The sequence below is a fragment of the Poecile atricapillus genome, chromosome 5, assembly GCF_030490865.1.
Source record: "Poecile atricapillus isolate bPoeAtr1 chromosome 5, bPoeAtr1.hap1, whole genome shotgun sequence".
NCBI classification, from domain to species: domain Eukaryota; kingdom Metazoa; phylum Chordata; class Aves; order Passeriformes; family Paridae; genus Poecile; species Poecile atricapillus.
Window position 1 is genome coordinate 40,933,085 of NC_081253.1, and position 26,991 is coordinate 40,960,075.

At 48.8% G+C, this 26,991-nt stretch overlaps 1 protein-coding gene across 1 annotated transcript; it reads left to right on the forward strand.

Annotated features, from left to right (window-relative positions):
- The first annotated feature begins 639 nt into the window (after positions 1-639).
- Positions 640-26,558, forward strand: TWIST2 (twist family bHLH transcription factor 2). Its single transcript, XM_058839923.1, has 2 exons — positions 640-1,393; positions 25,757-26,558. The coding sequence occupies exon 1, from the start codon at positions 882-884 to the stop codon at positions 1,362-1,364; it is 483 nt and encodes a 160-aa protein (XP_058695906.1). The 5' UTR covers positions 640-881; the 3' UTR covers positions 1,365-1,393; positions 25,757-26,558.
- Positions 26,559-26,991: the final 433 nt, after the last annotated feature.

Genomic DNA, 26,991 nt, shown 5'->3' on the forward strand with positions numbered 1-26,991 from the left:
ACTATTAGCTGCTTTCTGGATGATCGATATTTTGGGTCTGTCCAGGAGGAAAGAAACCCAAAGGCATGTCCCCCACAAGTCAGGGTTTATCCCCTTTGCCCCCAGATCTCCACCATTTCCACGGCTTAGCGTGCCCCAGGGAAGTTCTGCCGCTCCAAGGTGACCCTGTGGGATGGGGAGGCAGATCCCCACCCCATCCCTGCAGGACAGGGGGTTTGCAGGACCCCCAGCACGGGGGGCTGGAGAACAGGGCCCCATTCCATGAGAACGGGGCACACTCTCGTGCTTGGAGGGCTCCCTCTGCACCCCGACCTGGGCACGGAACCTCTGCTGGGAACGGGACCCTGGGCAGCACCCCAAAAACCCCAGGGTGGGTGCGGGGGTTAACCTGGAGGGGTGCTGCAAATCCAGCATCCCCAGGGGTGGGGGGTGGCGTTCGCCAGCTATCTTCGATTCGAGGTGCATTCCCAAGATTTTAGTTAAGTGTAACATAAAACTGTGAAAGTTTAGCAGGGGAAAAGCCTTCCTCCCACCGACCTGGCCGGCCAATCAGGAGGGAGCCCCGCACCTCCCTCACTTCTGACAACTATTTAGCAACTGAGCTCAGCTAAAGTTTCCAAAAAGTTAGAATAACTTCCTCTCTCCAAGACCTCAGTTTTTTTACACAACCTCGGTCCTTGAAATAAGAGCCCTTCAAGCAACCTGGAAAACGTTTGGTCAGCAAAAAAAAAAAAAAAAAAGGAAAAAAAAAGAAAAAAAGAGTCCTCCTGTTTTTCCAAAGGATCTGTCTCAGGAATTTAAAGCACATTTAAGACACACACACACTCACATAACATAAGGAGGGGGGGAAAGGCTCTTCCCCTCCCCTTCTTGCAGAAAGCATGGAAGAAAGCTCCAGTTCTCCTGTTTCCCCTGTGGATAGCTTGGGGACCAGTGAAGAGGAGCTGGAAAGGCAGCCAAAGAGATTTGGCAGGAAGAGAAGATACAGTAAGAAGTCCAGTGAAGATGGCAGCCCCAACCCAGGGAAGAGGGGGAAGAAGTCCAGTCCCAGCTCCCAATCTTACGAAGAACTGCAGAGTCAGAGGATCCTGGCCAACGTCAGAGAGAGGCAGAGGACTCAGTCGCTCAACGAAGCTTTTGCTGCCCTGAGGAAAATCATCCCCACGCTGCCCTCTGACAAACTGAGTAAAATCCAGACGCTCAAGCTGGCGGCACGGTACATAGACTTCCTCTACCAGGTGCTACAGAGCGACGAGATGGACAGTAAGATGACAAGCTGCAGTTACGTGGCTCATGAGAGGCTCAGTTATGCCTTCTCCGTGTGGAGGATGGAGGGAGCGTGGTCCATGTCGGCCTCCCACTAGCGACCGCCCGGGCCGGGCCAGCCCAAGGGGTAGGTACCCGTTTCTCTTCTCCTGGATGACTTCTCCTGGGTCTGCTTCCTTCCCTTTGCCCTTTGTGGAATGCTGGGGGTGCTGATGGGTTTGGGGTCGCTGACCTGGAGGGCAGAGTAGACACATCCAGTTCCTCCCGCTCTCCCAATGCTGGAGGAAATTCAAATAAATGGAGCTTCCAGGAGGGCAAAAATGAGATATGCCCAAATTTTTTTTTTTTTTTTTGGGGGGGGGGGTGAAAAATAATAATCAGCATGCTTTTGCTCTGTGGGAATGGGGAGTAAGAGGGGGCTGGTGTTGAGAGCTGGATGATGAGGGACAGAGGGGAAAGCCGTCACCGTGTGAGATTTGCCAGAAAGCGCTGCTTCGGAGCAGGGCTCAGAGAGGAAAAGGTGATGGCCACAACAGGCTGACAAGGGGATCCAAAACAGCTGTTGCCCCGCTCCGTGGGTGTCTGCACCCCAAAAACCCCAGTGCTGAGCCCCGTGGTGGCCACATCCCCTCCCAGCTGGGAGGCCAGGGGGTCGGCAGGACGCACACGGGGCTCAGCGATGGGTTCGCCCCAGGTTGTTCTTCTCTTAAAAGAAATGAGCAGCAGATGTCGGCTGCAGTCCTGGGCTGTGTCCCTTCCCCCTCACACAGCAAAAAGCAAACAGACATGGGAGAAACTCTGCTAAATTTTTGGGTTTGTCCAGTTTCCCTTCCCCAAAGTGACGGTAGAGCAGCGGCTGGCGTTAGGTGCAGTTTCTTATTTACTCTCCTCACCAAACCCTTCCTTGTCGCTTTCCATTAGCAGAAAACTACTTCCTCTTCAGCTGCCTTGGGGAGGGAGGAATAAACAGTCAGAAAGGAGGGGGGGAAAAGCCTTTTAATAACACCCTCATCTCCAGCTAATTAAGCAGAGCGGCTCTGCGTTGTGTCAGCCGGAGTTTGGGTCTGGCTGGGCACTCTCTGGGGCTCCGTACATAAAACAGAGCCCACGAGCCCATTCCACCAAGCAAACACTCTGAAAGGACATTTTTCCCCGCCACCCTTGTGATGTGAAAATGAAATAATTTCATCATGTGCAGAGTTGAAGAGGAAAGTTTATCCCAGCCCATTGGCTGGGCTTGTTTAAAGAGGCAAATCCATCTTTGTTCGGCCAGCAGTGAATGGCCCGTTTGAATAAATAAAATACAGAACCAGGCAAAAACTTGATGCAACTGCACTGCCTCAGTTCAAAGAGCTGAAAAATGTGAAAGCATGGCTTACTAGTGGTGTGAAGCAGATGTAAAACCATTTTAGATGTAAATGTTTCACTTGCATACTGAAATGGTTTGGAATTTGCACTTTGGTGCTGGAATTAAGCTCTTCTAGTGATTCCCCAAAGCATGAAAAAAAGTCTCAAAATTAGTTATTCTACCCATTCTACCTCTAGCACGAGCTGCCTGTTGTTTAGCTTTATTTAAATAAGTAACACTGTCGTTGTGGGGTTTATGGCAATCACTGGCATTCTTATATTTTGCATATAGTGCCCTGATTTCAACTGCAAAAATCCAAGACTGAGTGAGTTTTTCAAAAGCTAAACCCTCCGTTTATAAAACAGAGAGCCTTTTCCCATGCTAATCTGGGTTAAAAAACTGCAGCAAACAGATTAAAAAAAAAAAAACCCACACAAAAACCCAGGCTTCTTGTCAAAACCAGATGTAAAATGTCCCCAACACATATTTCTTCAGCAGTTTAGATTGGCTGAATAGGAAAGTGCTGGGCTGGAACAATGCATTGATTCTGTTGTTTCCCAAATGATGTGTTGCCATTAGCCAAGGATGGTTGGAAATCTGCTATCTAATATACAACCACTCCTAGCACATGGGGAAAAACCTGCCTTTTTTAAACCATGTTTTGTACTCCATGTTGCTTAAATTATTAATAACGTTGCTCTGATGATGCAGACTTTATAGGTAGGTGCTCAGATTGTCCCTATACCCCAAAAAGGTGAGGATATAATGGAAAAATCACCATGCAGAACCAAACCCCGGCACATTTTGGTTTGATTTGGAATAAATCGGAATTCGGCTCCTTAGCCATAACCCAACCTCCAACTCAGTGCTCTGAGGTGGTTCTTGCAGAAGAAGATCCCAAACTTTCCCCCTCTCCCTGTGCCTGTGTTGTGCAGGAACACACGTGTGGTTGGACTGTTGAAAAGGTTGTTGACAAATGGCCTGGTGCGGTGCGGTGTCAAATTCTATCGTTTATGGCGACAGAAATTACGGCTGCCAGAAAATAAAAAATAAAACTACAACTAGGTCCTCAAGAACCCCTTGAAAACAGGCGAGTTTAGTCGGGTGGTAGGACTTTTTACGGGTGAGAGGGGAGCAGCCTGTGCTGCCTCAATGGACAAAAAGTCCGTAAGAAGTTGCCCTGTGGGTTTGGGATCAGCTCCTGCCTTTCCTAGGGAGTTCCTTTCCTAGGAACTGCAAATGTGAGGCGACCGCTGCTCAGGCTGAGCTGCCATCCTCCCCTTTCCCAAGGTTTTGGGGAGAGAGAAGCGAGGAAAGGTTTTCTTCTCGGAGGGATGCTCGCTCCCCTCTGGCTGCAAGCAAAACAGAAATCAGAGGAGCTGTTTGATTAGAAAATCAGAGCCTTGGGAACTGGGAAAATGCCACCTGGCCCCTGTGAGCACCAGCAGGTCACTGCTGCTAGCTTCCCTGGCCACGAGAGCTTTTCCTGTTCTGCTCCATGGAATTCCAGACAACTGACTGGCTCCGGGAGTTGCAGGAGAAACAGACACAGCTTCTGCACCTCTAGGACTGCAGTGGGATGTTTCAGCTGAGCCTTCCTCCCCCCAAAATCTCCCCATCCTCACTGCCGGCACCTGCACCTCTCCCCTTGCAGCCACTTTTTCCTTTTGTCTTCAAAATGTTCTAAACTGGCTCTGAACTGAAAAGAACAAATCGGGGGGGGGAAAAAAAAACCAAAACCATGACAGTATGTTTGCTGATATTCCTTTTAGCAGGGAACAAGCCTGTCCAGCTGGGATGGCAGGACCGGCAGCAAAGTGCAAAGGACAGCACAGTCCTGAGCCCCACACCAGTATGAGCAGCCTGCTGCTCCTTCCCACTCACTGGGAACAAGCCCTTCACATCCCCTGAGCTGGAACTGGCTCTGGGAGCCCCTTTTCCCACCTTTTGGTGCTGGAGAAACCATGTTTAAGGCATGAGTTCAATCCACAGCCCTCATGCCATCACCCCTTCAGACTTGCAGGGCTGTTTCCAGTATAGAACACCAGCATCCTATTTCATTTTCTCCTTAAAGAAGCAAACAGATGTTATCTCTGCTGGCCCTGGGAACAAAACCTAATTCTATAGTGTATAGAGAGCAGCATAGTTAACTGGGGCTGTAGTGACACTGGAACGAAGCCCTTTTTTTGTCCCAAAAGCCCCGGGTTTTTTTATACGCATCCTTCAAAAAATGTAAATAAGTTTCCTTGACAGGAAGGATTGTAAAGTTTGGTATTTACATTAATAGCCTTGTAGCGGAGGGGAGGAGTGGGGGTTTCATCTCAGTGCGTTTAAAAAGCCCAGCAAAATGCATTTTGGATCCTCTGTTTACGTTCACGTCTTTCCTTGGGAAAGGATAAATCTGTTACCCAGCAGACACCAAACACGCTGCAAGTCGGCCAAAAACCTCTCAGGCTCAGGGATCTTTGAAAAAGAAGGTGCAAGGGAAATGCTCCGGAGAAGGAGACGTGCAAAGAGACAAATCTGCCAGGGGCTAGACGCAAATAAATGAATTACCCATCAGAAAGGGCTGGAGACACGCATGGCAGAGGGAAAATGCTGGATGGGGTCCGAAGGAGCGCTTAGAAAAGTGGTAAAAACATGTTATTACTTAATCTGCTGGAGGCAGAGCTGCGGTAAAAGTCCTATCGGGAGAGATGTGCGTAGAAGGGTCATTAAGGGAACAATCGAGGCAGACATGCCGGCTAAGTAGACCTAATTTGTCTCCAAATTAGTCATCCTCACACCGCTCAGCTCTGCAGAGCAGCCCTAATTTTCAAAGCATCGTCATTAAAACAAAGGGGGAGATTGAAACGCTTCTTCTGAGCGGCCTCCCCTCACGATTCCTTCCTACATTGCTTTTTTGGGGGGGCATTTTTCCTGCGGTTATAGGTAGCGGTGATCAATGAGACGGGGAGATCACAGCGGGCTCTTACAGAGTCGGGACAGATCCTGTAACCACCGCCGAGATCTCTTCTGGGGACATTTCATGTCACCCTTTCCCCCGGCAATATAGTTATTTTTATAGCCGTAGCCCTGGGAATCATTTCCATGTGCTTCAGCGCGACTTTGAAATCTCCGAACTCAAAACCTCCAGAATTTATGTCTTAGCTGGAGAGCTGCGGGAAAGGTTTGATGAGGCCATGGACAATGGAAAGGGACGGCACCAGAACCCCGAAACGCAGAGCAAGCTGGAAGTGCCGCCAGGGAATTACAGCTGGCTGGGGAAAGCAGATATTTTGGGGAGCCGTTTTACCCCTCTTCCCAGGTTTTGCAGAAAATTGGGAAGTGGGGGGGAAAAAAGGCAGATTGCTCCTTGCAAGCTGCTGATCCCAGCAGACACCTTGGTTCGCTGCTTGGAGAGTCACCACAGCTCCCGAGTCCCTTCTCCAGGCAAATTTGGAAGTGAGGAGAAGCAAGAAACCATGCAGCTGGCTATTAGCAGACTCATACTAATTAATGATCAGTTCTCAAGTATTAAAACAGTAGAAATATTTGCCAGGGATTTAAAAATAAAAATAAAAATAAAAACAAAACAACAACAAAAAAACCAAACACAAACAACAAAACACCAAACCAACACTTGGCACCCCGGCATTAATTAGATTTGTAGTTGTGGAAGATGACCACTCAGCAACAGCAACTAATCACACACAAAGAGCAAATTAACTCAGCCAGCCCATAAATCACGGCAAGGCAGCCCTTGCCCTCAGTCCCATCCCTTTAACCACTTCCATACCAGGCCCAGCCAGTCCCCCCAGCCCCAAATCCTTGTCCTTCTCCTGCCAGCGATGCAGCAAAGACATGGGAATCAGGGCTCCGGGAGCTCTTCGGGATGTGCTTCTCCTCCTGCCTTAGAGGGGGGAATTGGGGGTAAAATGGAGGATCCCACTTGAAATTTTATTTGTGATCTGCCACCCAGAGCCAGGTTTTCAGTATTTAGCAGTAAGGAAGGAGGTTTTCCCTTGGGAATGGGGAGGGGAAAAAAAAAAGTCTTTATCACTTGAAAGGAAGCAGCATCAAGAATTTGGAGACAGGTTCCTTGCAGGAGGAGGGTGCAAACGGGACAGGGAGGTTTGGTTACCATTCCCATAAAAAGACAGCTCCCAAATAAGCAACCACTCCTGAGTCCTGCTGATATCAGAGGGCTCAAAGTGGCCATTAGATCCCTGAATTCTCCAGTTTTGTTCCCTGACTTCTCCCCGTGGCCTGAGCCCTTTGGGTGGAAAAGGTGTGTGGATCTAATACTCTGAAAGGAGCACAGGAAAGGCAGCATGGATACTTCATTCCCAAACCTGTGGCCACGGGGTGTCTGGAAGTGCCCATGGGCTGGGGTCCCCCTGGATCCAACCTTTCTTTGCTATAATTATGTGCCTTGAGATTCTTAATTTATTTTTTTAATTTTTTTACACCTGTGTTTCGGCAAGGGATGGGATGGAGGCAGATCCGCTCTCCCCTAGATCACAAAAGTGGTCAGACACCAAAACAGAAAATAATCCTTGTGCTCTGCACTCTACGGTGGGCGACAGTCCCTCCTCTTCCTCCCGTCTCCTCTCCACCTTTCAACCACATCTTGGAGAACAGAAAAAAGGAGGAGGTGGAGGTGAGAGAAGAGACAGATGTCTACGGGTTCAGCTTTATATATATTTACTGGAAGAGGTCCAGTAAGCCAGGCCTAGATTTAATTGAATTCCTAAAAAGATAGTTTTGCTTTGTTAGCTGCCACCCCCAAAAAGCATTTCCTTAAGAGATATTAGACCTGCCAAACACATGCTTTAAAATGCATCAGTTGGGTTTTGGGTAAGTTCAGCCACCAAAAATCCTCATGCAGTCATTTATCTGATTATGCCCTCAGTTTTAGCTGTTCAGGCCTCCTTTAAAAATCATATGTTTGTGCTTAAATGTAAATAAACCAAATTACTTTGCTGAAATGGGGGAATCACAGCTGAGCTTCCTATTAAAAATAATTAGTTCATCCAGCTTGGAAAATTCAGTAGGGTGGGATGGAGCCAGTGAGAAGCTTTCATAGGAAAACCAGTATTTTGGATGGCTGGAGGGATTCCCCAAGGCATCCACACCATTGTCCCCAAAACCAAGCTCTTCTAAAAAATTAACCTGCCAGAGACACAAAAATGCACATTTCAGGCTGACCCTCATGGCAAATTTTACACACATCATGGTGAAATTTCTCCATGTGAAATGGCTCCTTAAGCAGAATTGCTGTCTGGGAAGGGGAAGCTCAGAAATGTGAGGAATAAAACAAATAAAATTGTGGACTCAGGAGGAAGGCAAACGGGGAGATGCTTCCCAGAAAACAACTTGGCATTGGTAACTGAGGATAAACCTTGTTTGGTTAAGGACAAGAAAGGAGTTTCTTGTTTAATCCATCTGCAAAAAAAACTGCCTGGGTCCACCAGAAACCCCTGTGCCAGCCATCACCCACAGATGCTGTCAGGAACTGCCCTGCAGCACAAAAAGCCCACCCTGAATATGGCCGGGACAGAGATGCGATGAAACTTATTAAGGACCCGTTAATCAAAGGGGTTTGGATGGGGAAAATGGGTTTTCAGTTTGTCCCAGCTGAACACCTGCTTCCTTGTCCTTCTCATCTGCATCCCACCAGGATGACCAGCACCACCTCCACACCACAACCCCCCTGAAATCCACCCCACAGGAACTTTTGTGCCAATTCTTGTGAGTTTGAATCTTTCCTTCCCCAAACACACAGAGGTGAGCTCACCCATCAGTGGGCTCCAGAGCATGGGATGGGTGGCAGGAACTGAGCCTCTGCATGGAAGCAGAGCATTTTCACCCATGGCAGCGCCTCTGGGAATACCAGGGAATCACCCCCATGGAAATTTCCCAGTGAGAAACCAGGGCATAAAACCACATGGTAAAAACAGGCCGGATGAGATAACACTGGGTTTTTTAAAAATCACTTTGCACACAGCACGTTACCTTGTAATTTTGCACATTGGATAAGATGGCTATCCTGCATATTTTAATTTATTTTGCTTAATTATTTTGCCTGATGAGCCCAGGAAATTTCTGATAGCACCAAGCCCTTTTTGCTGCAGCAATTGCGAGCGTGACGCTCCAGACGCGGCTCCGCGATCGCCAAATCTCCCTTCCAGCTCTGTGGGGGTTTGTGCACAGAATGACCTGACATTTTACAAGGGCTTTTCCATCCCCAGCCACGAAAGGGGCTGTTTAGGAGATCTCTGGGATTGCCAGCACTAAATAATCTGTTTTGTACCAGATGGGGCTGAAATTTTGCTGTTGGAAGCGAGCTGGAGAGTGGCGGAGCAGCCGCATTCTCAACTCCATTGTGATGAGATGAGTTTGCACTTGGGTTTTGGGACTGAGGAGAGGTTCAGGTTTTTGAACTGTTTAAATCAAATTAAATTCCTGCTCATGAACAGGGGAGATCAGAGATCCCTTTCCAGTAATTCCCTTGGAAACTTTAAAATCAAACAATGATGAATATTTCCTGTTATAACGCGCGCAAAGGAATAACTCACCACTGCTTTCGTTGTTCATGCCAGGGAATTTGGTAGTGGATAGCACCTGAAAAAGACCCTGTCACACCAGAAATACAGTTCCAGGCACCCTCAGGGCAATGCCATGTGCCCAGAGGGCTGAGGGTACGGAATTGGGAGCTCAGAACACGCCGATTTTCAGTAGGACTGAGTCGATCCGGAAGTTTTCCTCCTGAGCGCTGTTGTTTTGTAAACCAGACAGTACTTTCACTCTCAATGAGCGGAAAAAGGTAAATATTTTAAAGCTGCTGAGGGAAACAGACATGGCTTTGAAAATTGTAGCTATTCCTTAGCTGTGCATATGCATGGAATTTTAAGATTTTTCAGGCTAATAATGTCAGAGTCAGTTCAAGGAATCATGTGATTTTCCAGGATAATCATGTCAGCATCAGAGAGAAAAACACCTGGCCTTAGATACATTTGCAGACTGCAAATCTATGTCCCCCTTTTTCATACTAGCTTATTGTTCTCATACATGCATCACTGGCTCACTTTCAGCTGCATTTAGAGAGTTTTCCATGCCCACTACAATGTTCAAGGTACGTGCACAAGTCCCAAGGATAATTCTTAGATCTGCCCACTCATCCCTGCTCCTCCAGAAAAGAAACCTCCCGTTTAGAGCACGTTCAGAGCTATTTCCTAATGCCATCATTTCACCAGCTGTGAAATGTATTTTTGTCCCTCAGTGCTGTTTTTCCTTAATCTTTCGCTGAAGTGCTACTGCACAGCCTCTCTCTCAGACAGCTACAGCCACATTTGTGTTCTTTGAAGATCCAAAAGCTCCTTCTGGAGAGGAAATCCATAGGCTCCCCCCACCCCTTCCCCCTGCCTTGAATTACTCATCCACTGCACTGCTCAGGCTGCCTTGCAGCTTCTCTGTAGCTCAGGCACATCCTTAAAATTGCACACAGGGCTAAAACATTCCAAAACCAGGGAGGTTTGGGTCGTTTCTGAAAGAGGGAGAGGAGGAGATTAAGGTTTTCTGGAGCTGTCACAGGGAGCCTGGGCCAGGAATTAATGCCTAAAACTTTTCAGGGGTTCTGGCTGCTGGGACAGTTTGGGAGCTGGGTACTTGGAGCACTTGGGTACTTGCACCCTGAGGTACAAGCAGGGATAATGAGACACAACCAGGGAAGAACTCAGGAGAGTTGCTGGCCCCAGTGGTGAGCTTGCCTTTACCCCCTCTTCCAGCTGGTTCCCTTCTCCCACATCAGCTGGGAATGCCCAAGCCAGGAATGCCAAACCACTCCCAATCACAGCTCCAGCCCTGTGCAGGCACTGCTGGGATCCCAGCCCTTAAACCTTGTCCCCAGCCCAGCCCCTCAGAGCAGGACAGGAGCCCTGCAATTTGGGCTCTCCCTCTCCCTGGCTGCCAACATCCCAGCACCACGGAGGGATGCAGGGACACCAGGCTTCACTCCAGCAGGTCCAGGAGGCATTGGATGGGGCTGGGAGGCAGATGAGGCTGCTCCATTTCCATTCTCTTAGGAAACTTAAGAATTTTTATGAAAAAGCCAGCGAGGATTTGGCAGGGAGCGGAGGGTGGGGATGCCTGCCAAGGCCTGGACAGCTGTACCTTCTTCACTAGCAAGTTGTGTGATCAGCGAGGGCTGTGCTGAAAGCCAAGAGGAGTTACCAGAGCTGCCACATTGCATTTGGCTGATTCTGCCTCTGGGAGACACCTTAAAGAAACAAACCCACCCTAACAGCTCCACTGCCTTCAGCATAGCAAAACCAGGGGTCACCTCACAGGCCTGGGGTGTTGTTCTGGTGTTCCTCCTTTCCCCAATTTTGGATACAAGACGAGGGGACAGGGGAGGAGGAGACTTATCCAAGGCTGTTTTTCCATTTTTGCTGCGTACCAAGCCCCTGTCTGCCCCTCCCATGCGTGGCTGGACCTTCCCGACAGCTTGAAATAACCCAGGAAATTGTGCAAAAGCTGCGGCGGGCTGGAGGGACACCCAGCCCGGCAGCCGGCTCCAGAGGGTGGTCCTGCACTCCAGAATTCTATAGCTTTGGTCTTCTGATCTCTTCAAAATAGCAGGAGGGTGCCAGCAGAAGGGGGGGGGGGGGGGATGTGATGGGCTTGGAGGAGATTTGGGGAGCACTGACATGCCTGCGGACCCCAGGCTGTGGCTGGGAGAGCCTCCCCTCCCAGCAGAGAGGGTGACAAAAAGCTCTCAGATGCCTTCTTAAACAGAAGATTATGCCCCTTGTCCTCCAAGAAAAAAGCAAGAAATCTATCTCCAGGTGTTACCCTATGCCCTGCTTTTCCAAGCATGTCCCAGGCTTGAAGATTTCATTTTAAGCTCTTCACTGAAACAACCTCCTGGCCTCCAAAGCCTCCCTTGGCACAGCCTGCCATGTGTATTCCCATTTCCCTCACAAAGCTCATTTTCCTTGCAAGCATCTCCGAAAGGTCCTTCCGAGCAGCCACACCCTCTCCAAAGCTGCACCCGTTCCCCACATCCCATGGGCTGTGCACAAACACTTCTGGCCAGATCTCTTCATCTCTCCCCACCCTGGCAACCCCAGCAGCAGCAGATTCCCAGGCTGGGAGACGGAAAAGGTGGAAAACTACAGGAGCTGCTGACTCAGCACCTGCCGGCACTAGAGGGCAGGGTAAACTGCATGAAATAAAGAATCAGGTGGGGTTGGGGCTGCGTCCCAGGGGAACATCTCCTGTGTGTCTAACGGGGAGCACATGGAATATCTGGGAGCAGCCAGGAGCTGTCTCACTGCCCAAGAAATGGAGGGACCAAATTTTGTGCTGGGTACGTCCCACATCAGTGATCATCAGGAGAGCAGACTCCTAGGTTATTTAATTTAAGGTCAGAGTGTGGCACCAGAGGTGCTTCCACCCTGCAGTCACAGCTGCCTTTCTGATAGAAAACCTCTTTTTTAAAAAAAAAAAGCAGTTCATTTCTCTGCTGTGTTTCTCTAAGTATGTGATTAACCCAAATCCAAATCCAAAGGTTGGGGTGCGTGAGAAGCAGCTGGAGCCCAGAGAGATGCTGTGTCCATGGGGCTCCTGCAGCACCTCAGCACAGACCCCTGAAAACTGCACAGGAGATCTGGCAGGAGCATCCTGGAGATACTGGGGCAGAGAGAGGAGAGGGACAGACCCCAAAATCAGAAAGATTCCACGGATTCCTTAGGAAAGAGTGTCCAAATGCTGCTGGGTAGGGGAAATGCAGGGGTTTGGGGGTGGAAATGTCTTGGACCTCCTTTGCTGCTGAGGAAGAAAGGTGGGGGGAGGTCTGTCACTCTGCACTGAAAAAAGGGGGTTTGAAGTGCAGCAAATTGAGGAGGTGATGGGTGAGGAAGGAGCCCCCAGCTTGTTCCCATCTGCTCTGGTCAGCTCCAGCCTGTCTCCCACTGGTTTTGGCAGGCAGCAAAAGTGCCACGGGATGCTGGGGCTCTTCCCCTTGGTGGGGATGTTTCCCACCAGAGCCTCTGGGCTATTGGAGAGGAGACGACTCTCTTGTGACCATTTGATGGGGTAGCAGTGGTAGGTTTTGCTATCCTTGCACCCACAGCCCACCCTGGGCTCATCTCCATCATGCTCTAAAACCACCTTGCCCTGCAATTATGGCTGGTGGATGGTGGGTGCCTCAGTTTCCCCACCAAAAAACAAATACTAATGCTTTCAGTGCCCACCTTGCCACCTCCCCAGAAGGCAGGACCTTGCCAGCGTTTACATTCAGCCCTTTCTATTCCTTTCACAGCTTCTTATTTCAAAGATCTGAATTGCAGATGTTGCTGTGCCTCAGATTTGGAGAGGGACAAAAACGGAAGGAAAAAGGTTAAGCAGCTCTGTGAGTCACTCCAATGCACGACCTACTGTTGATTTAGAAACCTACCTCGGCTGTAAATACAGAATAAGCTTCTCCTAAGTGTTTAACCTCTTGTATTCTGGCCAGAAAAACTAATAAATGAGAGCAAAACATCCCTCCTGGGTCACAGAAGCAACAAAGCTGGAAAACCCTGTGGTGGGGTCAGTACTGAGAATAAAGTGACCCAAAGCAAGTGACCTAAGGAGGGAGGAGAAGAATAAAAAAGAGGTATCAGTGGGGCAGATAATGAAGAGAGCAGTCTGTGCTGCTCTCTGGGATCTGCTCCAGGCAGCAAAGGCGGGGAATAACTTCCCAAACAAGCAGAGAGAGGCTGTGCCATGAATAAAATAAAATACCAATAGCATGACTCTGGTTCCACAGGCACCCAGTTGGTGCACCCAGGCTCTCCTTGGAGTTGCACAGGCTCATCACATCCATCACGATCCCAAATAATTTATCCACAGGCTGGTATTTTGGAGGGCTTTTGGGAAGCAAAGGACACCTCAGCCTAACAGGGGAAGGGCTGGGAGAAGAATTGCAAATGGAAGAATTAACTTTGCTACAGGTCTTGCCATGCCTCAGTGCCAGGGCAGCTCTGGAGAGGGCTGGCTGTGCATGGGAATGTCTTGATTCCAGCTTTGGAAGCGTCCTGATTCCAGCTTTGGAAAGCCCTGTGAGTTTTGGAAGGCAGCTGAACCATCCAATCCACCCCACCTCCCCCCTTCAAATATCTTGTTGAATCATCTTTTGTCTTCAAAGCAGAGGGTGTAGCAGCGGAAGGAGAGCTTTCCCTGGGATTTGAGGCACTGAGTGGGAGTTGAGAGAAAGGCCAGCATCTGCTGATCTCAGGGTACCACCAGGAGAATTCTGCACCAGGATCCTGAGGAGGTCACTTGGGCCGGAGCCATCCTGAGGCCTCCGGTTCCAGCAGGATCCTGCAAAGTGACCAAGGGGGGCTGGAGAGTCCCAACGACTCCACTGATTAAAGGGAAAGCTGATGAGCAAGCAGTTCCAGCATAAATCAGGCTCGCCTTAAATATTTAGGCTTGATTTAAATCAGCAGAGCCATGGTTCTCAAACCACCAGAGGTTTTTGTAGGGATGGGGATGCTTTAAATAAAAATAAAAATCACTGTTCTGGTCAGCACACAGATGTAAAACTCAGGGCAGGAAAAACTGCCTGAGTAGTGCTGATGGATAATTCAGGCCCAAATACCTCTTGGAGTAATTTTCCTCCAGTTCCTCCCCATTCCAAGGCAATTTCCAGCCCTAATCAGACATGAACTGAGACAGGATTCCAGAAGATGTATTTTAAGCTCATTTTTGCTAGTTTAGAACTAGAAGATTATGTGCTCAAGCTTTTCCAGCTAAAACACAGAGGCTGGAAATTTCCCCTATTAAAAGTACTACATTAACCAATTAATTAAATTAATAATCTGATCAGGTTGATGATGAGCAGACTGAAGCCAAAGAGATTTAGTGCCCCTCCAGAGCTGGGAGGTTTTTGAAAGACACCAACTGTTTTTGATCCTTTTGGGAATTCCAGCCTAAACTCATATCCAGCGGCCTTTATCATTTAGTTACTTTATGGGTCTCTTGGAAAAACTAAAATCCCTAACACACAAAAGCAGCACAAGTCAGGATGAAGCAGCATTGCCAAGTTTGGAACACACAGCTCAAGTCCAAGTGAAGGCACAAGTTGGTTCAGAGCTGTTCCCACATGTCCTGGGCTGTCTCCATGGTCCCTGGACTAGGCCTCAGCTCCTCTTCCCAGGAAGGAAAATCCCACAGGCATTCTTTGCTCAGCCAACAAAATGACTTGGCTGAATCTCATCAAGGGGGCTGGTAGTGAGTCCCCAAAAACTAAGCCCCATGTCCCGAGCCCATGCACACATTAGGATCTTGCAGTCCATGGGAAAGGGGAGCAGATCCTTTGGATCAGAGCAGATCCAAATCACCAATTCCCGCAGTCAGAGCCTGGCTTGTGTAACCAGGAAGGAATGGACTCGGGTCTTTTCACACTCAAAGATCTTTAAGGTCCCTTCCAACCCAAACTAATGGAGTGGAGATGGAAATCATTTGGATGGTGCAACACTGGAGAAGTCCAAGAGCCTCATCCCCTGGCCTTAGGGCCATCCCAAAAGCAGAGGTGGAACAGCCAAGTGAGGAGGTGGGAGCAGAATGAGGATATCTCTGGAAGGAAAGGTAATGCCAGCAGTTCTCCTGCAGTGTCTGGAGCTGGCACAGTTCTGCCAGGCTCCTTATGCCAGCCCTACCTGGCTTGGGAGCAGCATGGAACACTTGGAAGGGAAGGAAGCAAGCATTTAATAAGTCTGAAATAATTTTTTTACAAATTCATTAGCTATTATTTCAGCTGCGTGACCTCCTGAAGGGACTTTCTAGAGGGCCAGATTATGCAGTCAACTGAAAATATAAATAAGTACGAAGAGGGCAGAGATCACTTTGTTCAGCCAAAACGTGTGGGATGTCAGGTTAAGTTTCCTGTCGGGTGCATCCGTGCACTTCCAGGAGGGGAGAGTGGCCCAGCATTTCTTCTGCCAGCTTCAGGGAAAATCATCTCATTTATTGGTGTTGATTTCAATCACTGCTGCTTTTAGGGAGCTTTTAATCTGAATTTCTGTGGGTACTTTCACAGCAATATTTGCTGATGGGGAAGTGCTGTGTTAGAGGTGAAATGTGCAGTGCACATACAGATACAGATCTTCCCCATCCCTGGAAGTGTCCAAGGCCAGGCTGGATGGGGCTTGGAGCAGCCTGGGATAGCAGTGTCCCTGCCCAATGCAGGGGGTAGAACAAGATGAGGTTTAAGGTCCCTTTCAGCCCAAATCATTCTGTGATTTTATGGTACCATGAGGCCCATCTGTGCCTGTGTAAGAAGGGCAACTAGAAAGTTCAAAAGAAAACCAAATAATTTTTATTGGGTAAAAAGCACACAGAGGAGTGAAAAGTTCTTAAATTAAGTCATCCCAGACATCCTCCACACCCAGATATTTAATTGAATCTGGCATCACTGATGATCTGTATGCTGTGTGCAGAAGCACGAACACATTTCTCTAGCCACAGACAGATCCAAGCTTCCCTGTTTTCTCCCTGCATTCAACCTGACTCCCTCGTGAGCCTCTAAACTTCTACTCCAGTCACCAAAGGTAACACCCAGCCTCCCTCCCTTCAACACACACCACATGCTGGTTTAACCTGGGGAGCACAAAAACATTTAAACATCTTGTACTGCACGTGTAAAACTCAGCTGTACAGAGCAGAAAAAGCTGCTCAGCACCAACCAGAAGTTCCCTTCAGCCCTGGAAACACCCGAGGCCAGCTTGGATGGGGCTCGCACAACCCAGTCTAGAGGAAGGTGTTGGATTGGATGACCTTTAAAGGTTCCTCCCAACCCAAACCATTTCGAGGTTTCCTGAGCTGCAAACCTGAGCAGAGCAGCCCATGGGTGACTCCTGATCAAGCTGCTGGCTCCCAGGAGCTCCAGCTCGGCTCAGCTCTGCCCGTTGTGGTACCCAGAGAGGAACAGCGCTGCCAAAATCCTTTGTTGGGAGCAGATGCTGCGGAGAGCTCCTCCCGCTCCCCCCAGAGCGGGGATTGCATCAGTGCCACAGGTTTTTATCCCAGCGGGAACCTCGCAGGGGTCACTCGCCGAGGTTCAAACAAGTCCAGCTTTTGCAGCTGGCAAACCTAAACAAGACCAGCCAGCTGCTGCTGAGCTGAGTCAGCCGCACTCGCCCGCCCGAAAGCGAACGCTTAACCCGTTCGTTTAATCACCCAAACCCCAAAAACCTGACAACTGCAGACAGGAAAACACACGTCTGCCCTTTTGCAGCATGACAGGCTGGAAAAGACCGTGGAAACCGATTTTCTGGGGCTTTTTTTTATTTTTTATTTTATTTTTTTTCTTCTCCCGAGGCTGCTGAGTGCGTGCTGCTCGCAAATCATGTTCCTGGGAGTCGCTGGCTGGGCTGCTCTGAGTCAGCAGAGCATGTGCTAAATTTAAATATTCCACATGTGATTACATCCTCCGCTGAACACAGACCAGCCGACTTGTTTGCTCTTGGAGCAGAGAGATTGCATCTCTGCACGCTTCTTCCTCTGAAAATTCGAACTTGCTGGAGAGGCTGTTTGTTCCCCTTTGAGAAACAGCAGTGAGGGAGTGATAACTTTGTTTTACCTCTCGTGAAGCCATAAAATCCAGAAGTGCGATGAAAAGGTGACATGGGAGCTCTGAGGGGGATAATTTATTGATAGGAAAGGAAAACGGAGCAGCGGCACAGACAGCAAGCAGAATAAAACAAGATTTTAGAAATCATTAGTCAGTTATTGCTTTGGGAATTAAAGCACTCAGGGTGTTCATTTACTGGAGTGGAGGCTTTTGGAGCAGAGCAGAGGGTTGGGAAGCTCCCGGCGCTATCCAGGCTGGAAATGAAGGATCTCGTGAGTAAGATCTGGCTCCCTGTCCAGCTCCCCGTGGTTTGCCTGCCCAGCATGACCCACAGAGCCATTTCAGGGAAGCCCATAAAGCAGCTGGCCAGCCCCACACTGGGTCCAAGGCAGTGATGCTGCTCCTGGGAGTCTCGGAAAAATGATTCATGGATAGTCAGAGCCTGGACAGGGACTGGGGGGATGAGCTGACCACGCTGCTGGAGGGGGATGGCAGCATCCAAAGCCAGAGAAATAAAGATAAAATATCCCCACCCTGACCAGCCCTTAGGGAGATTCACAGGCACTCTGCTGTTGCCTGCATCAAGTCCAACCCCTGGCCCTGCACAGGACACCCCAAGGAAGCAGAGGCAGCCTTGGGAAGCAGCTGGCAAAGAGAGGAGAGGAGGAAGAGGAAAGAGAGGGGTAGAGCTGATTATAAACACCAAGGCAGGGAACAGGCTCAGTACCTTAAAGAGCTGAGGCTGAAGTCCAGAGGGATTGGTTTAAGAAGCCTGGTTTAAGGGTTTTAAACGTGGTTTAAACAGGGTGTTCTGTGATTTCTAAGCATGGGCAGCACCATCTGTGTGGAAGGCAGCAGCCGTAAAGTTTAGGAAAACAACTGTACTGTGTAGTACTCACATTAAAGGCTGGAAGAAATGTGGGGCCGAGGAGAGAGGTGGATTTTGTGTCAAGCTGATGTAGCTGCCAGGCCAAGGAAAAAGGAGAGAAAGAGCCCCGGGGCAGGAGGAGATAAGGAATGCAGGGCAAGTCAGCTCTATCACACCGATTCAAATTCCAAGTCACTGTCACCATTCCCAGGGTGCCAAAACTGCCAATCCCAATGACCCCAGCCCCACAAAATCCAGAGTGGCTCACTCCATGCCAAGAACTCCTTCCTCCCCTGGCAGGATTGTTTGTCATATAAAATATAACTCCCCCTCATGGGGGCAACATCCTCTAATCCCAGGTATTTTAAGAAGTTGAGTGATTCTTGCCATGAAAAAAAAGATCAGAGGGCCTTTATTGACTGCAGAAGGGTTAAGCCAGTTTATTCCAAGTGAGAATTTGGCCCCTTGACTTGAAGGAAGCTGTGCTGATTAATCCCAGATGGGGACCTGGCCGGGCACAATCCCTTCCCAAAGTCCTGGGGCTGAATCACCTCCATTGCTCAGAGTATTGAGGTGGGTATCGAGGAACAAGGAATAGCACCTGCCAAGTGGGAAACATTGAGGATGGGGCCAGGAAATTGGGATTGAGGAATTCAGGGACCTGTAGGGTGTGCCTTATACAGGGGGGAAGACGCCAGAGTAGCATCCTTTCTCCTGCAGACATCTGGGAATGTCACCTGGGATGGGGATCCAAAACCTGGGCATTGAGCAGAGCGAGCAGGGAGATGGGGAATCTTCCTGGCTTCTTCCCACTGGGGGCTTTGTGTGGTGCTCTGTGAGGATCCATAAGTGCAAAACCAGGATTAGATCCATCCATGCTTCAGGGAAGCTGCCCCAGCATCTCTTTGGCAGTTTTGAGGAGCAAACACAGCTTCATTCCTACATCAGATGCCAAGGAAAAGGATCTTTTTGCAGCAGTCATCTCCAAGACTAACTTAGGACAGGCAAGATTTTGCTCCCCAGAGTTGTAGGCACAAGTGCCATACTTCCTGCAGGAAAAACTCAAATCCTTCACACATGTGCCCGTGGAGAGACGGCAAAACTGTGATAAACACCAGGATACAGGGGTTCCAAGGTGGGTGCTGACAGGTTTTTGGGTCTGGAACACAGAGGGGGTGGTGCCTCCCCCACCACATCACTCATGTAGGGGCATTAAAAATTCACTATATTGGCTATGGGAAGCCAATGTCTCTCCCCAAATTTCCCCTGAGGGTCTCTGCCCCGAATTTGCATCCTGCAGGCCAGGGGGACTCTGAGGGCTCGGCTTTTCGTGCGGAGGAGACTCCTGGGAAGAGGGAAATGCCTGGGCTCGCAGTTCCCTTGCTCCAGCCCAGCCTTCCAAGCTGTGTTTGTGAGGGCCAGCATCTGGAGCGGGGTGGGAGCCGAGGACTGATGGGCAGCAGCACACGTACAGCTGTGCACATCTGGCCCGCAGGTGTCTCAGCTGCTATTTGTCAAGGACATGAAAAAGCACCCCGAGTTCCTGGGGCAGTCATACCTGTCCTGTGGATTGTTCCCAGGAGCCCGCAGAATTCCGTGGATTTTATGTCTCTGCTTTTTAGTGGGTGGCCCAAATTTTTTTTGTTTGTTTTTCCATTTTAATTTTATTTGAAAGAAGGTGTTTAAACCCTCGATGCTTTTAAAACAGGGACGGTTTGTTGTTATTAATTCCACTGGCGTGAATTCACGCAGCTGAGTCAGTCATAGTGGATGGTTGTCATCCTTCCCCTGCCTTACTCCTCGGAGTAGAGGTTACTACAGAGCTTTTGTGCTGTGCTGATGAAAAAACTGAGGCTGCTCCTACTTGTGCTCAGCCACAGGTACGGCCAGACTCACTCCCAAAGTATTTAATCTATGCAGGAACAGGTAAATTGGAGAAACAGGTAGCAAAAGTCTCATCCATGGGGTAGGAAAATCCCAGAGCGAGCATCCCACAGGGATGCTGCTGCTGCTGAGGTTTGGGAACTGCAGCTGCACACAGGAAAACTGTGAAGAGCAGAGGAGTTGCTGGCTGAGCGACAGCTGAGACCCACAGAGTTCCCTTGGAAAAAGAAGAAAGCCACAGATGTATATGTTTATTTTTAGAGAAGGTGTCTTTCCTAGAATTTGTATTATTTTGGCAGGAGCGCCAAGGAGAAGGAGGAAAGGTTTCCCTTTGGCCAATGGTATCTGCTCCCCTAAAATGGGGTGGAGGCAGAAGGGTGTTCTCACAGCCCTCAGTTGTGGTTATCCCTGAAGAGGCTGACAGGCACCAGAGACCATGACCCAGTGACTGCCAGCTTTGTCCTAAATTAAATTAAATCGAATTCCCCCTGGACCACCTGTGACAACCCCACCCTCCTTCCCTGATTTCCAACTGTTCCCACTGCTTTGACTCCATTTGGGGTGTGCATTTCAGGCAGTGCCTGCCCAGAATTATGAGTGCTCTGGCAGCTGGAGCCCCTCTGGGTCCGAGAAGGCCGTGGGATATGGGACTCAGGAGGCAGAGGAAGGTGGGATGTGGCTGCTCTCTCCCTTGGTAAGAGCCTCAGAGCTGCTTTTTTGGGATATATCTGTGTCTGTGCAGGCTCTCTTCCCCAGCCCTGGGTATTTCCCTGGAGCTGCACTAGGAGGACACCTCATTCCCTGCCTTTTCCCCACTTTATTCCACACCTTTGTCCTGTGGCTTGTGTGTGGGAGTGGATTTGAGCCAAAGAAAGCGATGACGAGCTCTGCTAGCCAGGAGAGCTGGTGGGGGCCACCTCCTGCCCCTCTTTACCCCCAGTCCCTGGCTCAGGAGAAGCTGCTGGCATCCCTCTGTGCTGGTTCCTCGGAGCCACCCACAGGACGTGCAGCTCCCATGGTTCTCCCCAACTCCTGAACACCGGGCGCTGCTTTTCCCTGCTCCGACTGCTCATTAGTGGCTTCCAGCCCTCAGCAATTCCGAGCTGCCATTCCAGTGATGTGCTGCCAAGGTTTCAACAAGGGGCTCCCACAAACCTTCCTCCTCCTCCTCCAGCTCCCACCAGAACTTTTTTATTATTTTCTTTTTAATGTTGGTTTAAAGCTGTTTTTATATTTGTTTTAATTTTCCAGAGAAGGAGGGACACAGCACCTTGGGGCAAACATTCCTGACTGCCCAAATTTTGCTGCAGGGAGGCAGAACCTACCAGAGCAACTCTGAGCATCCCAGCAGCAAAATGCTTCACTTTTCAGCGTTCCCTTCTCCTCCCTGTGGTGAGCACAGCCCCACAAGACCAATTTTAGCTGGGCTACAACCTGAAATGTTGAATAATTGGCTCTTTCTAGGTGTTTTGGACCCCAAAAGACAGGTTTTCCCATGGGAAGTTGTCAAGCCCCCAGGTAGAAGCCACTGAATTCCTCTCCTTGGCGAGCACCCCCCTCTTCTTGAGGGGTTGTTTCCGTTCAAAGCTGGGTTGGATGGGGTTTGGAGCAACCTGGAATAGTGGAAACTGTCACTGCCCATGGCAGGGGGTGCAGTGAGATGGGCTTTAAGGTCCCTTCCCACCCAAACCATTCTGGGATTCTATGGGCACCAATAACCCTTTCTGCAGCTGTGTAAGGGGAAAAAAAATATTTAAAGCAAAATTACAGAGTCATTTCTGACAATATATGACACAGCTGGAGCTTTGTGTCCTGTCCCCTGCCTCGAGGCCATGCTCCATTCTGCTCCAATAGCTGGGAGCAGATCCAGGCAGGGCTCTCTCCTTGGCATCATCTCTTTAGGATCCTCTGTTTTGTCCAGAGAGCGAGGTGTCAGGAAACCATGGGCCTTCCTCAGTGATGCACGAGAGGCTCTGGAGGGGGAGAAACAGCCTCAGGGAGAGGAGAAAAGGCTTCAGTCTCCATTTCCTCATGCCACATACCCATCAAACTGCTCCTGATAACACACTGCAGGACACGGGGAGGACGTTTCACCTCCAACCAGCCACGGGCAGATAAATCCCCCAAGCTCTGGAGAGGCAGGGCTGACTCAGAGGGAGGCTGGGGAAGGGTCCGAGGGGGCCCCTGTGGCTCAGGAATGAACCTCTGCCAGGGATGTGTTTTGAAATGGTTTCCCAGCTGTAAGATGCACATAATTGTGGCTTTCCCTTCATCTGGGAGACTTTAAGAGCAGAGGGTTGATAAGGGTTCCTAGCAGCAGAGGCAGCACAGCCCGAGCCAGGGGATCTGGTTTCAGTCTGTCCCTACCCACAGCATGAGATCTGATTTTGGCCCTCTCTCCGCCCATTCACACGGACACAATTATCTGAATTCCCTTCTCTGCTGCTTCCTCACCTCTGGAGCCTTGCAGCCCGGTCTTGCTGTCTTTTCCAGGGCTCCCTCCTTTCCTGGCTCATGGAAATCAAGGGATTTCTGCGGGGTTTATCCTTTCCTGGTAACACCCCCAAAAAATCCAGGGGATTCTGCTGTTTTAAGGTGTGAGGGTTTTTTGGTTTTTTTTTTGCTTTTTGTACCATCCAAATCACAAAAAGGTTTTACATTTAAACAAGGACAAGCATGAACTGAAACAGGTTTATATTTAAATTAAACAAGCTTAAATTTAAACAAATTTGAGTGATTTATATTTAAACAAGGCCAGATTGGACGAGGCTCTGAGCGACCTGGTCTGATGGAAGGTGTCCCTGCCCATGGAATGGGATGAGCTTTAAGGTCCCTTCCAGCCCAAACCACTCTGTGAAGTGGCTACCATCAATTTTGGCTGCAGGGACAGCTGAGAACTCCATGAAATAATTTGGGAACATCCCTTCAGCAGTGATCCTCCCAGTCATGGGGATGCCATCAGCAATTTTGGAGCACTGGCTGTTTCCCACTCTCACCATACCCTGAAACAGCTGGGCTTTTTTATTTGCCCAGAAAACAAAAACAATAGCAAGAAGAAGGAATCACCATTGGGCATGGAAAATGTTGAGCTCAAAAGTTTTGGGAGGTTTTTGAGCAGATGGCACCCCACAGAATACCTGGAGGAAAAGTGCCCAAAGCTGACCGTGGATATTTTGTTTGATCCATGCCACAGGGATTTTTAGGAGTTATTCCCAAAACACCTGGGAATGATGGTGCCTGAGCTCAGGAAAGGGATTTTTGTGATTTTCTAAAGTAGGAGCATCGCCTTTTGTGCTGTAATCCAGCATTGCTTAAAGCTACTGGCAGAACTATTCCAGAATAGTTTTTTACATTAAAAAGAGGAGAGATTCAGTGAGGAAGAAAATTCCTCACTCTGAGGGTGGGGAGGCCCTGGCACAGGGTGCCCAGAGAAGCTGTGGCTGCCCCTGGATCTCTGGAAGCATTTAAGGATGGGGCTTGAAGCAAGCTGGGATAGTGGAAGGTGTCCCTGCCCATGGCAGGAGTGGAACAGGATGAACTTAATGATCCCTCCCAACCCAAATCATTCTGGCATTCTGTGAATGCCACGTTTTCCTCACCTTGACGTGTTTGCTCTGTCCCATCTTGTTCAGGCCTTACCTCCAAGAAGCAGAACTCCATATGGTATTTCTCCTTCTCCATTCACCCTAAAATGTGCCTGGGATGCAGGGTGAGAAAATAAAGAAGGCCCTGGGGACAGGGCTTTTTTCTACACCCTCAAATTTAAAAAAAAGGTGGAAAAGCTACCATTTAAAAAACAAAACAAAACAAAACAGCAAAACCTGCCAAAACAAAACAAAACAAAACAAAAAAAAAAAAAAATCAAACTCCAACAGTTTTCCTGCATTTCACATTTCATTTGCACTCTCAGCCATGTCATTGAAATTATTTCAGTCCTTTTGTAACCAAACCCACCCCAATCCTATATAAGCAAAAGCCTGGGGGACTTGTTGCAAAATTTCCTGCAACCAGGGCCGTGCTCTTGCTGCCACTTTCCATCAGGCCAGCAGCTCTCTGCTCCTGTGATATCCACAGGGAACACTCCTGGTGGGGCTGGGAAATGCTTTTAAAGCAGGGAAAAATGGATCAGCGAGGCCTGAAGCTGCGCTGGGTCTGCACGGTGGCCGTGCATCACAGCTGTGTTCTGTGCTAAGGCCAAAGAAACGCTTGGGAATCCCCGAGAAATCCCAGGAGAAAGCAGTTCCCACCCCTGGAAGTGTGCAAGGCCAGCTTGGATGGCCCACAGAGGTTTTAGGGGCATTCTCCCTCTTCCTCAGCCCTTTCTTCCCCCTGCAATACCTGAACTGACAGGATCACAAACCAGACTTGGAGCCTGATTCCAGAGTGTAATTTCACAGAATCACAGCACAGTTTGGATCGAAAGGTACCTCAAAAAAGCCACTCCAGTTCCATGGAGCTAGCATGAGATGGAGTGTGGCAGGGCCATCCCAGAGCTCTGGAAAATCCACCATCCTACCACAGGGTAGGCCATCACCATAAGAGGGAAGAAAATCAGCCTGTTAGCATGGAACTGCTGTGAAATTCCCAGTTCTCCAGCTGGAGCTGGAAACCAGAGAAAACCAGTGGGAAGGAGAGGCCTCAGGGCAGCAGCAGCCAGAGCAGGGGGTCTCAGCCAGGGTTAAAGACATCAGCTCTGCCCTGGGAGCAGCTTTGTGCTGAGCTCTCCACTCTTGGGTGGGATTTTTAAAAAGTCCCTGGAACTAGACCAGCTTTTTATTTGGATTTTACCTCCTTTTCATGTCAGCCACATTCAGAGAAGAGCAGGGCACAGCAAAACCTCCTGTGACCATCCTCCACCCCTTTCTTCTGCTGGCTGGAAAAAAAATTTCAAAAAAAGAAAAAAATCAGCAATTTTCTCCGTGGTATCTTCCTGTTCCACATGGATTTTATTTTCCTTTCCTGGAGCCCTCCCTGGATGGGGAAAGGGTCAGCCTGTCATCTGTCAGACGTGGGCATCCCCAAACCACCGGGAGAGGTGGAGCTTTCCTAAGTGGTCCTGGGCAGCCTGACAAGTCCCTGAGCTGGTCTGCAGAATGTGGTTGTAATTAGATAATTAATAACTTGGAGAGGGAAAGGAAAGGAAATCAGCTAAATGGAAGCTTTCCTCAGTGGGAGGAAATAATTATATCTGCTTTTTGATATCTGAGCTGAGGTGGCTTTACTGAGGGCAGGAACAGCACCTTGCCCGCAAAGTCATCCCTGCCCCGAGCAGGACGGGGCATCCTGTGGGCTGTGCTGGGTCATGGAGCTTGTCCCACAAAGTTCACCCTTTTCCTGGAAGTGTTCCATGCCAGGTTGGAGCAGCCTGGGATAGTGGAAGGTGTCCCTGCCCATGGCAGGGGGTGGAGTGGGATGAGCTTTAAGGTCCTTTCCAACACAAACCATTCCAGGATTCAGTTTTGAGGGAGACATTGCTCCTGCCTATGGATTCACCATTTTAAACTCCAGTGCAAACCAGGCTGTGACATTACCAGACTCCAAATTTAGGCTGTCTATCCAAAAGTCTAAGGAATTGTGCTTCCACTTGCTCCTGGCACACTGGATCTTGCCCAGTGCCTGGATTAAATCCACACTGCTGGAACCAGGGTCAGGATTCAACACATGGCAATGAACCATAACCTGGATTTGTAGGGGAAAAGCCCTTCCCACACAACCTATCTCACAAAGACATCCTGCATTTGGTGTATTTATTTTTTTTCTCTTTTCTTTTTGGTTTTTCCTTCTCCAGACTGTCCAGTGTCTGCGACTGAAGTGGAATTGGGATATATCCAAGTTTGTAGCTTCTGAAACCTTAAAAACCTCAAGAAATCTGGTCCAAAAGACCCCTCTTGACCTCCCTCGCTCTGAACTCTTGCGGAGCATTTTAGACTGAACAGAAAAACAGCACCGAAGAGAAGGGGCTGAGACTTTGCAACATCTCTCCCCAAAACGACTGACCAAAGAGAGAAGGAGAAGCAACATTCCTGGTTGTTCATTGTTGTTGGGATTTTTTGTCTGTCTGTCTGTGCGTTTGGTGTTTTATCGCAAATTTTTTATTTTATTTTTTATTTTTATTTTTTTTCTGGAAACTATCTTAATTCAGGAACACGTTTATGAGGCATCTTTGGGTTTGGCTTTTACTTCCCCTTAACTGCATTCTTTTTTTTTATTTTATTTTTTTTATAATTCAAAACCCCATTTCTTATACAGCAAAACTGGACCAAGGCTCTCAGCAAAAAAAAGGAAAGGAAGGAAAAAATCCCACCATGCCCCTAGCTCCCTCCATGATTTGTTTCAAGTACAGCCTGGATTACAGACTGCCCTCCACACTCTGCCATCTCTCCCTTATTGCTCCATGATTTGCTACCGCTCATCCCCTTCCCCCTTTTTTTATTTTTTTTTTAATTTTTATATATTTTTTTGTTTTGTTTTCATTTTCTGTTCCAGTGTATATGTTGCTTATTTGTTTTATTTATTGAGATATTTTTAACGAGCTAAGAGACTGCAATGTCGCTGTGTATACTGCTTCTCTTGCCAGTAAAAATAAAGATGTCATGCAGCTACCGGGGTTTGGGATTTATGTTCTTGACTCCAGCAGAGACTGAGACTCTTCCTTGCACCCCACAATGTTTTGAAATTTGGCTAAAAACCCTTCCACGGGGAGTGGGGTGATGGGGTGCAGAGGGTGTGAGCATCACTTTGTCCGGGCTGATGTCTGCAGGATGATTTGGCTTGCAATGGACCTTAGAACCCAACGCCTTCCACCAGACCAGGATCTGGAAACATGGGGCTAAATTATCTCAAATGACCTTTGTCTCCCCATCAACTAGGGGAAGAAGGAAAAAACAAAACAAAACCAAAAAACTCCCTGCTGTAGTGTCTGTGGGGCCATTAAATAAAATAAACCACATCGTTCCATCCAAAGCAGCTTCGGGAGAAAACATTTTAATCCCCAAATCGCGCACGTCTCTGTGTGTGCATCAG

Bases quoted from the DNA above. Each gene is read 5' to 3' on its own strand.
- TWIST2 (XM_058839923.1), top strand. From the start codon at position 882: ATGGAAGAAAGCTCCAGTTCTCCTGTTTCCCCTGTGGATAGCTTGGGG.